At 37.7% G+C, this 13,132-nt stretch overlaps 1 protein-coding gene across 3 annotated transcripts in view; it reads left to right on the forward strand.

Annotated features, from left to right (window-relative positions):
* tmem260 (transmembrane protein 260) overlaps positions 1-13,132 on the forward strand; it is a 73,056-nt gene that overhangs the window by 19,006 nt on the left and 40,918 nt on the right. Inside the window, exons 5-17 of one of the 3 annotated variants that reach the window (XR_001638844.1) lie at positions 63-176; positions 986-1,165; positions 1,284-1,324; positions 2,725-2,811; positions 3,782-3,890; positions 3,979-4,151; positions 7,951-8,122; positions 8,226-8,365; positions 9,206-9,382; positions 11,136-11,189; positions 11,289-11,373; positions 12,178-12,496; positions 12,599-13,038. Coding sequence is in view for 1 of the 3 variants with exons in the window: in XM_016543421.1 (XP_016398907.1) it covers positions 63-176; positions 986-1,165; positions 1,284-1,324; positions 2,725-2,811; positions 3,782-3,890; positions 3,979-4,151; positions 7,951-8,122; positions 8,226-8,365; positions 9,206-9,382; positions 11,136-11,189; positions 11,289-11,373; positions 12,178-12,432 (1,587 nt within the window). In the remaining 2 variants the exon portion in view is untranslated. Of the gene's footprint in view, positions 1-62; positions 177-985; positions 1,166-1,283; positions 1,325-2,724; positions 2,812-3,781; positions 3,891-3,978; positions 4,152-7,950; positions 8,123-8,225; positions 8,366-9,205; positions 9,383-11,135; positions 11,190-11,288; positions 11,374-12,177; positions 13,039-13,132 lie in introns of those variants that run through there. The other 2 variants (XR_001638845.1, XM_016543421.1) reach the window with 2 other exon arrangements.

Consider the following 13,132-nt stretch of genomic DNA (forward strand, 5'->3'; position numbering starts at 1 on the left):
GCAAAATCATTGTTGGTTTGAAACAGATACCTCTTGTTTGTAATATTTTTGGCTTTTCTCAGTTTGCTCTATGGGGGGCCCTCTTCTGTGGGCTGAGCCTGTGTAATCAGCACACACTGGTCTTGTATGTTGTCATCATAATTCCCTGGGCCCTCCTGCACCTTAACACTCTTAATGTAAGTATTGCAGGGTTTCCCATACATTGATTTATTTGTATATATCAACACTGTCCGCCACAAATAGATTTTCCAAAATGCTTTGACTTCGTTGAATAAACATGAGCACTGCACGTTTCAAAATCAAAACGCGGGACGGGTGTTTTTAATATAAATGTATCTTTTTTTGAAGGGAACCGATTGTCTTCAGAAAAGTTTTGATGTCATTTTCATTTAATCTTTTCTATAATGCCTGATAAAGCAGTGTTTATGAGCGCAGCGCTTTGATTACAGCCGTTACCGCGGAAACCGCAATTTCTGCCGCTCCAAAAGTGCCTCCTGCTGGCAGAGAATGAATTTGCACTTTCAATAAGCCCTTCTGCTGTTTTATATTTACATTATACATATATATTTCCCCACATATAGAGTGTAAGTCTGTGGGAAACACTGTATTGATAATCACTCGGCTGTCCCTCAGTTTTGTCAATTTGTCAACATTTTGCAGTCTTGTAAATGTTATTAATACTGGAGGTTAAATACCTTTCCAAGAGCATATTCAGTGATTATGAACTCCACATCATGTAATAAATATACAGCATTACAGAGATTAGTATTCATAACCCGGTGATTTTTGAAGGTCTTTTCGTACTGGTACTTACAATTGAAAGCAGTGAAAAGCAGTAGAGGAAATAGTTCCCAGATTATTGTGGTTTTGTCCAAGTATTATGTCAATATTGTTGTTTTATAATTATGTTTTGGTATGTAAATTTGAATACTTGGCAATGGAAGGATCTATCAATTACATGTGACATTACATGCATTGCCTGCAGGGTTTGTCCTTCTTTGGTCTGGTGTCTTTGGGGACGTGTTTCCTGGCTGGCTTTGTGCCCTACATCTACCTGCCCATTTCCTCCTACCTCAACAGAGCTCGATGGAGCTGGGGAGACCAGACATCTCTCCACGGCCTCCTCACACACCTGCTGCGAGCTGAATACGGCACCTTCAGCCTGGTACCAACAGATTCATTAGTGTTTTATAATAAAAAAAAAAAAAAGGTTTCAAAAATTAAATGTATGTACTAGGATTTTCTGAAACTAATGCACCGCTTATGTATTTCTTTGGCTTTAGGCAAAAACAGATGAAAACTTGAACCTCCTAAAAATGTTACGGTGAGTATAAGAACATTTCAAAACATATTAACTTTCCATTTGTTTATGATTTGATGAATGAATCCAGATTGTAATTTCCAGAAGGAAAAGTAGGAATTATTTAATGACCAAAAGCTCAGTTCAGTATAAAAATAATTTAAAACAACAAAATAAAAGCAGTTGCAATTTAGCATGCAAATACTGCAATGATATAATTGCTTTCATTTATGAATCCAAATTTTAATTTCCAGAAGGAAGTATGTGTGTGAGAATTATGTAGTGACCAAAAAAAAACAAAAACACAGTTCAGTTTAAAATAAATGCAACAAATAAAAACAGTTGCAATTCACTATGCAAATACTACAGTGATACAGTTGTTGCCATTCTATCTATTAGGGTTGCACAATTGTGAAAAAAAATCAGAATTGTTGGTTATGTCCCTTGATATTGTAACTGGAATAAATAATTGTGATTTAATACAATTTTATGTGAAAATTATTATTTTGTGCAAGACTGCTGCACACCGTATTCTCTAGCACTTTGTTTTACAGTCATGTTCTGCAGGTCATTGCAATAACTGGGTAATAACTAGGCACTAAGCCTGTACATACCCTGTTCCTAACCAGTGTAGTTACCTTATATTACCAGTCCTTTTTTGAGTAAGTACACTGTAAGTGCATGGATTGTAAAAGAAGTTGCAAATGTTTTTATTTGTCTTATTTTTGTCTAAGTGTTTTTCCACTTATATTAAGTGGCAGCTTTAATGAAGACTAATGACTCTGTTAATACCCTTTTCGTAGTTAGTTCTTGTACTGTAGATCCGCCTTCCCTCCAAAACTGCAAAGCTGAACCTGATAGGAATAACAAATCTGTTGTGTTATATTGGCTTAGAAATGATCAGTGACGTTCTCAGCGTCTTTGATGACACTAGTGTAACACATCATGCGAGACTCGGGTCGTCTCCTCAGCCCACCCTCATCAAACGTTTGGGTGCCCCCAGAGAGAGAGCTTATTTTATGTCCCGCTAGTACCAATCAGCTGTTTCCCATCACCCCCCACAGCTGCCACATAGTGTGATGGACAGGTGAGAGCCAGAGAAGGGAACACAAGAAGCATGTCACAGCATAAACCTGCTATAAGGAGCTCAAACACTCCTTCTCTCACACACTCGCTTTCACACAACACTTAAATAAGCTGTCAGAGAGAGATGGGTATTAAGGCACAGGCAGGGCACTATCTCTTTCAGCAGGGAAATTGGCCATTGACTGGGTTTGGGAGACAGATAGAAGGGAAGGCTATCACAAGACAGGCACTTAATGTAAAAAAAACAACAACATTCAGACACTCGCAGCACTTTTAGTTTGAGTCTCTGTTCACAACACATAGTGGATGTATTGATAAGTGTGTCTCTTGTGTCTCAGGGCTCAGTGGAATCACTGTGTGAATGATCTGTCTATCCCAGTACTAGCGCTGATGCTTCTAGGCATTTTACTGTCTTTATGGAACAGGTAAGACATAGCTGGATGAGATCCACTGAAGTGAAGGAAAACCACACAATTTAAAAGTTTGAAGGAGTTTAAAGTGTGTAGGTTTTCTTCCATCACAGTTTAATGTGAAGAGGCTGCTGTAAATGTAAACACTGGTTGCGTCACTCCGTTTTTTTTTTTTTTTTTTGAGCTATCAAATATGTCAACTTCTGGCTCAACTACTGGTTTGTCTGAAACCTGTTTGGAATAATCATTTTTGCCATTTACATTCATTTCCATTTTGCAATTTCATTTGGTGCTGCTAGTGGCACAGATGTTGAACACTTCAACTTTATTTAGACTACCATTCAAAAGTTTGGGGTTGGCACGATTTTTTAAGTCTCTTCTAACCAAGGCTGGTGATCAAAAATACAGCAAAAAGTTTAAAATAGCTTTTTTTTTATCATTATCAATGTTAAAAAAAAAGAACAGAATTTGAAATATATATTTTTTAGCATTTTATTTTTTATACATTTTTATAACTTTTTTGCAATTTTGTAATAATTTTGAATCATTTTATAAACATTTATAAATGTCTTTACTGTCACTTATGATCAATTTAATGCTAATTTTAAAGTTTTCATTCTTAAAAAAAAAGCAAATGTACAATAAAGGTTTTAATTTCTTTCAAAATAAAATAATAAAAAAATAAAAATAAATTTGCACTACTAAATCTGATGAGGAGAGGTGGTGTTGAAAGCTTAAAGCTTGAAATATTGCTGATATTATGTACTATTATACTGTTACATAGAAATTACATTTGCATAAAACATTATCGGCAGAGCAAAAAGCAACAAATTAGCTAACCATATTGCATTTGAAATGTTCATTACTAGATATTAACTAGATAATAACATCATATTGTATTTCAAATGTAGTTTCAATGTATTCAAAGGCAATATTTTTAACTAATGGCAACTTTTTAAATTAATGGCATATATGTGACCCCCAGACTGCGCTGTGTTTTTGTCTGGTTGATTGTGACCATGGTGAGCATCTACTCTGTGTTCTTTGCCTGGAGAGCAAACCTGAACATCGAGAATCCTCTTCTGTTGGGAGTGGTGAGTAATACAATTCTAACAATATGTTTCTTATATGATGTAAGATATTTAAAATTGACTTCAGTGAATATATCACGTGTGTATGTAGGTGGAGCGCTTCTGGCTGCAGGCTGATGCTGGGGTGTGTGTTCTGGCTGGTCTGGGTCTGAGCTGGGCCGTGTGTTGGCTGAATGGCCGTCTGGGCTGGGGGACGCTGTGGAACACAGGAGCCTGGATACTCACTGCAGGCCTCATCTCACACATGATCAGCTTAAACCACGGGTAAACCATTCAGATACAATCACATAGTCAGGGTGCCGGGGGATGATATTAAACCAGGGGTGTCAAACTCAATTCCTAGAGGGCCGGAGCCCTGCAGAGTTTTGTTCCAACCCTGCTCCAACACACATATCACATAGTTTTCAAATAAGCCTAAAGGACTTGATTAGTTGGATCAGCTGTGTTTAATTAGGGTTGAATCTAAACTCTGCAGGGCTCCGGCCCTCCAGGAATTGAGTTTGACACCCCTGTATTAAACTTTTCAAACATCTTTAATTCAAGGTCACAAAAGTCTTGAAATACCTTAAATAACTTTGAAAAAGACATATTTATGTTTTCATTCTGATTTATATGAAGAGTTCAGATGCAAAAGCCTCTAAGTGCCATCTGAAAATGTCTTCTAAAATTAACATTTTTATCAGGCTCCTATGTTTATGTCCAGAAATGTCACTTTAATGGCAATGTATAGGTCCTTTTCTATGTCATTAAAGTGAAATAAATGAACATAAACATAGGAGCCTGATAAAAATGCTAATTTTAGAAGACATTTTCAGATGGCACTTAGAGGCTTTTGCATCTGAACTCTTCATATGCTAACCAATGTTAAACACAACAAATGTAGCAGATTTCATGTATGAAAGTGTTAAGATGAGGAGGTTTCTGGTAATTCGCGTTTGTCCTCACTCAAATGTGTCCCCAGGTGGCTTTTTACACAACATATGTGTGTATGTCTAAATGTAAAGTATATACTACTGTTCAAAAGTGGGGTAAGGTTTTTTTTTATTATTTTGGAAGAAATTAATAATTTTGTTCAGCAATAATGCATTAAGTTGATCAAAAGTGACAATAATATATAAATGTTACAAAATATTTATTTTCCAAATAAGTCCTGTTCTTTTGATCATTCCCTTCATCAAAGAATTCTGTAAAATTAGGATCATGGTTTCTCTCAAAATATTAACTGTTTTCAACATTGATCATAATAAGAAATGTTTCTTGAACACTAAATCAGCATATTAGAATGATTTCTGAAGGATCATGTGGCACTGAACACTGGAGTAATGATGCTGAAAATTCAGCTTTACCAAATTATATTTTACAGGAATAAATTGTATTTTATATTGTTTCTTTATGTAATATACTTTGCTGTTTGGCTAAAATGATAGTTCCTCTTACAAAATGAAAATACTGGATATCATCAAAAGGCTAAAAATTTTAGGTCCAGTAGTTTTTATAATTGACAACCATAATTTAGAATTTTCATGTATCACTTCTTATATTGCCTCTTTATATATATATATATATATATATATATATTGTAACGGGGTGAAGAATCACACGACAAGTAATCTCAGGGGAGCCAGCACCCGTGCCCAGTCGTCCCTATGCCATCCTTCCGTGGTGGCCGTCGCTTCGAACATTTGTAAGAAGGCTTCTACGTCATCATGAGGGGTCAGCATGGGTAGCAGCTTCGCAGCTTGTACTCGGGGGTCCGGCAGTGGAACGTGTTGAGCGCAGGGCCGCGAGTTCCTGCTCCGTCGCTCCTTGACGGGTGGCGAGGTGGTCAACGATTTGTTGCTGGCGGATGCTAACCTCGGTGAGCCGCTGGAGGATTTCATCCATGTTGGGGGTGCAGTGCTCCTGTGGGGCTGGTCGGTCACTCGCTGCTGTCTGTGGGAAAAATGAGAGGGCGAGTTAGTGCTCAGTCTCATGGAGGAATCTCCTAGATGGCAGGGCTTGCGTGGCTTATGTGGCCGCCGCCTGATGAGCTGCAGCTGTGACCGATCAGCCTGTGATGAGGACGGCCAGGTGTGCCTTGCTTGTTTCCAGGGCGACGCTGATGAAGCTTCGGGACGCTCGTCACAATATATATATATATATATATAGTGGGCCTATCAGTGTGCATTACTGCATTATGTTTTTTGTATATTTGTGGTTGATCATACTCCAGTCACTCCCTGAATTCTTCATTTCCTCAATGCTTCAGCACACATCAAAGCAAAAGCTCTCTTACACTCTTCTGCAGCTTTGACTCTATGCTTGATTAGCTGTTCTGGCCACGCTAGTCATGCAGATCAAAAGCAGCCGAGTTCTGTGCTTGATTAGACATCCTAGCCACGGCAGTCATGTAGATTAGAGCGCTGAGGTTTGGTACATCGCTGCCACAAACTGTTCCGCTTTGATCAATGGTGAGACTGACGCTCTTGTCAGCGCTCATCACACCTGTCCGAGGCTGATTCCAGCCGAGAGATGCTCCACCTCGTCACTGCTCACAGAGAAGCAGAGCAACTGACTGCAGAATAGCTGAAACAACAATAATGTCACACATCCTTACTCTTTGTGCAAACTCTTCAAAGTGATGTGGATTCACAGCTGATGTGGTTAAAGTATTTGTGAACGAATGTGCAGGTACATTCACAAAGTCAGCTCACAAACTTTTGTATCACTTTCAGATCACTTTTAGCTCGTAAACTTTCATTATTGTATACTCTCTTTTACAAACAGGGTCATGTAGATTAGAGCGCTGAGGTTTGGTACATCGCTGCCACAAACTGTTCCGCTTTGATCAATGGTGAGACTGACGCTCTTGTCAGCGCTCATCACACCTGTCCGAGGCTGATTCCAGCCGAGAGATGCTCCACCTCGTCACTGCTCACAGAGAAGCAGAGCAACTGACTGCAGAATAGCTGAAACAACAATAATGTCACACATCCTTACTCTTTGTGCAAACTCTTCAAAGTGATGTGGATTCACAGCTGATGTGGTTAAAGTATTTGTGAACGAATGTGCAGGTACATTCACAAAGTCAGCTCACAAACTTTTGTATCACTTTCAGATCACTTTTAGCTCGTAAACTTTCATTATTGTATACTCTCTTTTACAAACAGGCATTTTTGACCTAATTTGGGATTTTGTAGGTGCAATAATTACTGATATATGGTGATAATTATCATGTCTTAGGCAAGATATCACACTAAATAAAAAAAATATATACATACATACAAAAACTACAGTTTCTTATATTTACCATATGCGCATATTTGCTGTCAAAATGAACCTCACCTAAGATATTATGTTTAAGATCATATTTTAAGATCATATTTTAATAATTTAAATTTGCCTTAGTGCAATGACAATATAAAAACTAGTTATTATACTAACTAATTATATTGTCTTTACATTATTACATTAATATGAGCAATATTTTGAAGCAATCCATATTTAAATATAATATTTCAATTATTAAGTTAATTTTTTTCTCTCACAGTATAAATACATTTTAGAACAGTTTTTTTACAAGAAAATGTGTAGCTTTATATTTATTATTCCGCTGAAAAGCATCATCGTATTTGCAAGTTTTCATCATTTTTATATTTTAGTTTTTTTTTAATTTTGGTATGTGCTTTTGTCATTTTTATTCATTTTTTTATATATATTATTATTTAGGTTTATTTTTATTTAAGTTTTAGTTTTCATTTGTTTACTGTACTTCAACGTAAACATATTTCTAATTTTTGTTTACTTTCAGCTTTTCATGTAATATTTATATTTCCTTTTATTTCAGGTTCATTTCAATGACCAAACACATTTTAATAGTTTTAGTTTACGATAATAACCCTAATTTGGGGTCCTTAGCATCAAAAACTTTAAAAACCACTGCTGTATATAAATATACAAAACACTGTTGTGGCCCTATTTAACCCCTGACTCCAACTCAAGCAACACTGCACATACAGTATTGTTACATACCATGTTTTATACTGGGTGTTTTCAAGGTGTTTTGGTCTGTGTGTGTCGACAGAGAGTGTGATCAGAGCAGTAATGATGTCGTGGACAGGTTTGCCCGTGAGGTTGTGTCGTCATTGCCGGAGGGCTCGTTGGTTCTGACTCGTGGTGATCTCCCAGGAAACACGCTGCGCTACCTGCACTACTGCCAGGGTCTCCGGCCAGACCTCAGCCTAGTTGACCAGGAGGTCCGTAATCCAGCCTGACACATGTCTAATTTATCTCAGCTATAGCCATGCTACTCTGTCTCTGTTTTGAATGGCTTGTAAAAACCTGTATTGTGTGATGCAGGTGATGACGTATAGCTGGTATGTGGGAAAACTCCAGAAGCGTTTACCTGGAGTCACGTTTCCTGGGCGCTGGTGGGATCCAGTCAACACCGTGGAAAAGAACACATTCAGCATTGAGCAGTTCCTCAAGCACAATATGCGGTAAGATTCACACACTCAGAGGTCTATGTTCATATTCATATGCCCTCCGTATATATGCTACAAATGACATTTAAATTGCAATTTGTGTATATTAGAGATAGAAAACCATTACATTGTCATCTGTAACCCCTTATACAAAAGAAATGAACCATCTATACTGCCTCCCTCCACCAGACGGCAGTATTTCCTTGGTAAAGCCCCCGGCCTCTGAGAGGGGGGCAATAAGCACTACAGTCATTTCCCTGGGAAGCAGAACAAAGAGAATAAGAAATAAATACTTGAGAAAAAACAATCGGCAACCTGCTTGTTTTGTTAAGAGAGCCGGTTTCTATATTCCTGCCATGTGTATCCTGTGATTAAAAATCTATATTGGCTTTAACATAACAGACAGGCTTAGAAGCTTTTACTCAGTTCTACTCCAAAATACTCTACTCTAAAGAGTTTTTGTTCCTTCTTGCTGGATTATGCAGAGAATGAAAGTATAAATCTAATAATTTTACTTGGTTTCCTTGGGGAGTTTTATTAAACATATTGTTTGGCAACGAACAGAAGTAAAACTCTCTATAGCAGCACTTTATAATAATGTTCATTAGTAACATTATAACATAACAACAACAAGCAATGTTACATTATATAACACATGATTTATGTACCTTTAATATTAACTATATATGAATCACAACTTAATTGTCTATTTGAATGTACATTAACTAAACACCTGTAAAACATAATGAATGTTATCAGGAAGTTTTACCCATTCATTTAGAACTGTAACTATGTTTTAAGTGATGTTATGTACCTATGACTGATGCTCAGTTTTTGCTCTGGGTTTGTCTACAGCAGGCCTGTGTTTGTATGTATTGGCCTAACCGAGGGTGACCCCAGCTGGGAGAGGAGTTTCTCTCGTTGGCCCTGGGGCGTCTGTGAGCAGTTGGTACCTGTCAAAACCCCATTTGACCCTGAAAAATGGGCCCACAAAACACTCAACCTTTACAACTGGAGCCAGCCACATGACAGGTATCACAATTACTTATGTTTGTAGTTTACTTTGGGAGTGATATATTGCCTGGTAGGTCATAATATGTTCTGTTAATAAATGGACTATCATGTTTCCAGCTGAAATGAACACTAGACAAACAGATTTTACTTATTTTCACACAAAGTGTGATTAGAGAGGCAAATCATTGATAAATAAAGACTTATTTTGGCACAGTTCCTTGCATGTTATGACCTCAAAACACTTTAACAATAGTACAAGATTGGCAAACAAATACATTTTGATGTTTGCATCTCATAATCTCCAAATCTATGGCATATTTAATGTAGTAAACTTGCTCAGTAGCTCACCTGGTATTTTGATGCAATGAGTCAAGTCACTCCACAAAAAAGCTCTAGATAGGGTTTAGTGTAAGCGGTGCTTGAGCGTGATTGAGCCTTTTAATGCCACTGACCGGACATTTTTAATTTCTTCACATTAAACACTTTGGAGAAAATTAAACACGCTATTTTGCACCAGTCACTGGACATTTCAATTTGAAAGTGCTGTGAAACATGCTTCAAGCAGCACAGCATCATTTAGCAAAAACTGGCCCACAGTCATGTTTTTTCATGACTTTGGGGTGTTTAATAAACCCACATCAACAGGGAGAAAAAAAAGATATCAGTTATAGTGCCTCTTGTGGACGCGACACCTGAACGTGCAGCAAAATGTACCTGGAGCAACATATTTCAGGTTTTGTAGAAATGTAAGCAGATTTGATATGAAATTGATCAAAAATTCAATTCAGAAACTTTGAATCCATTTTTCTCGATGTCATCTCATCGTGTTGCCTTTGAAGGACAGTATACTTGTATAGCATGCGGCTAGCAACGCTAAGGTAATGGATTCTATTCCAAGTGTCCACACATGCTGATAAAATTAAGCATGTGCCAGATGAGATCAAATTAAGCATGTGCCAGATGAAATAAATGGACATGTAAATAAATGTTTGAGATGATACTACTCAATGTACCTTTAGGTTCATCACTACTCTGAGCATCCTTACCAGGTGCACCCCAGCACCATTTTATATCTCGTGCAACCCATTGAAGTGATTTGGTCCTTGCCGATATTAAAGTGCACTTAAACACTGCTCTGACTCCATGCTGTGCAGACAGCCTCCGTTTCCAGCTTCAAAGTCATTATTAGTCCGCTGACCCCACCCTAATGACTTTCTAAACTGCGGCATGTCAATATCTGTGCATAAAGTGAAATTAGTTCTAGTCTCCAGCACTGAGGCTCTCTGCAGCCGGCTGGTATTCAGCAAGTTAATCGGGGTTGAATGGTGTGACATTACTCTCCACTCACTCACTACAAGCATGTCCATCCCTGCCTGCCAGCCAAATATTAGCGGGGAAGTCACATGCTAAAATATTCCTTTGAAGGAGAGGCCGCACGTTTATGAGCAATGTAGTGGAAAGGAAGAAATGCAGAAATATATGGGTCGTTCACCACAGAGAGAGCATCCAAAGACAGGTGAGGTTGAAGATCAGCTGTTGTATGGTTTGAAGATATGCAGAATCTGATTCGCTGGATTACTGGCTGGTTTTAAACTTGTATTTCAATCCGAAATTAACAAGACCATCTGAATATACATAAAAAAGAATAGCGCTTTACATATCAACAACTTGGTTATTTTAAGAAAGTGCACAGTTAGGAAAGTAAGATTAACTACACACAGCAAATTAAATGAATTTAAATTACATTTTTATGTTTATTCCACCTTGTCAGCTTCCACCTTGGCTCCTGGGAGAGAGTTGCCAATGAGGAGATGTGGCAGGCCAGGTAATACACAGGTTACGGCTCTTATCACTGTATCTTTGCCAAACCTCCATATATAGCTACAAATGTATACTTAGGTGCTTTTATTCCATCACTTTTTAGGATGAAGACAGCTTTTTTCCTGTTTGACCTGGCTGAGAACATGGAGAAGGAACAGCAGGCCCGTCTCTATGAGCTTTCTTACAATGTGAGAAATACAATAGCCTTTTTTGGAATTGCAGTGCTTGCAATGCAGCTTTCAATACATATTTTAATTGTATTCTACTTTTTATTATTAAAGGGGTCATATGATGCGATTTCAATTTTTCCTTTCTCTTTGGAGTGTTACAAGCTCTTGGTGCATAAAGAAGATCTGTAAAATTGCAAAGACTAAAGTCTCAAATCCAACGAGATATTCTTTATAAAAGTTAAGAGTCAACCACACCTACCTAAAACGGCTCGTTCTCAGTTTTTGTAATTAATTGTTTGAACATACTCTTTGTTTAGAGAGTGCCATTTTATTTAAGAAATTTAAGTTTGAAGATCGAAAATCTCTCTTTGGCATACTATTATAGAATGTTCGCTATCCACAATTCAACCGACAGCAATTTACATGGTGAATTTTTGAATGTTTTTAACAACAAAAAACAAGACGCAGGGTGAGCGTCATGAAAGCGGCTCTAGTGCAACATTATACACAGAATCAAAGCCTAAAACCAAAGCTTACCTAAAACCTTTAACACTTTCTTTTGCTACCTTGCAAGCTCTGCTATTTCCTTAAGGAAATGCAAATCTAGTTTGTCAGCATGATGTGTCACGTAGAATTATTTGTAGACTAAATGCAGTTCTTTAAAACATCACATTTGATGTTTTCTATCATTTATGTTAAATGTTGAGTTTTACAAAGTTTCAAGTCTCTTTTAAAATATATTAAATATTGTATTTTCAAGTCTATATCTTTGCCTTTTATTATACAAATTTTCTAAACTCTGTGGTCTTCTTTTATTGACAGCTGTATTGTCATATAGTGGATGCCCAGGTAGACTACCCAGCAAACTGGGATAAGAACCTGGCTCTTGCCGCAGAACGTCTGCTGCGATCAGGGGGCAGAGGTCATGGTCTGGATTCCCTCCTGAGTCGCAGCATCCGCCACTTCAGCCGCTACCTTCAGAGAGAACCCACCGATCCCCAGAGCAAAGCCATCCGCTCCATCATCACACATCTCAGGAAAGAGCGGGACAAACTCAGAGACAGACAGAAGGGTTGACAGGAAGTGACATAAATTGTCTGAAACAACACAGAGAGCCTTCAGGTGTAAATAGCACAAGAAGGTAAGAGGGAAGATAGCAAATATAAAATACAAAATTTAAAGACAGTGCAGGTGTATCTGAAGACTGTAACTGACGTTTAACCTGTATTTTACCAACACACAGATTCTTCTCAAAGTAAAATGGACTCAAAATGTTAAAATGGACCAATGTCAGAACATGAGTTTTATACTGATATCTTCTATTCATAACCGCATCATTGTAACATCAGAGTTAGCTGTTCATTTAGATGACAGACATTATTTCATTAACAAGATGATATATTGGTTGATTATAAAAATCAGGGATTAATTATATTTCCTCAACATGCTTAACTCAAACATCTAAGACACAGTGAAGGTAAAGGGACACAATCTTATGAACTGAATCTGAAGTGGAACTCTAATAGAATTTGCTGCGTTTGTGTGTGTGTCTTTCGTAATAAAATTTTCACACTTTCAATATGTTAATATCCGTTGAGTTGATGATCAAAGGTGTCCAGAACCACTCATTTCACCTCTCCCCATGCTCTCTTCTTCTCTCTTTTTTGAATAATGATCCATTTTGCCCCCCCTGTCATGCATCTCTCTCTCTCACTTTAGGATCACAAAGGTCTCAGATTGAGATTGAGGGGTGTGGGGGGGTGGGGGGGGCACATTT

This window comes from Sinocyclocheilus rhinocerous, unplaced genomic scaffold (assembly GCF_001515625.1).
Source record: "Sinocyclocheilus rhinocerous isolate Xijiao unplaced genomic scaffold, SAMN03320098_v1.1 scaffold1635, whole genome shotgun sequence".
Taxonomy (NCBI): domain Eukaryota; kingdom Metazoa; phylum Chordata; class Actinopteri; order Cypriniformes; family Cyprinidae; genus Sinocyclocheilus; species Sinocyclocheilus rhinocerous.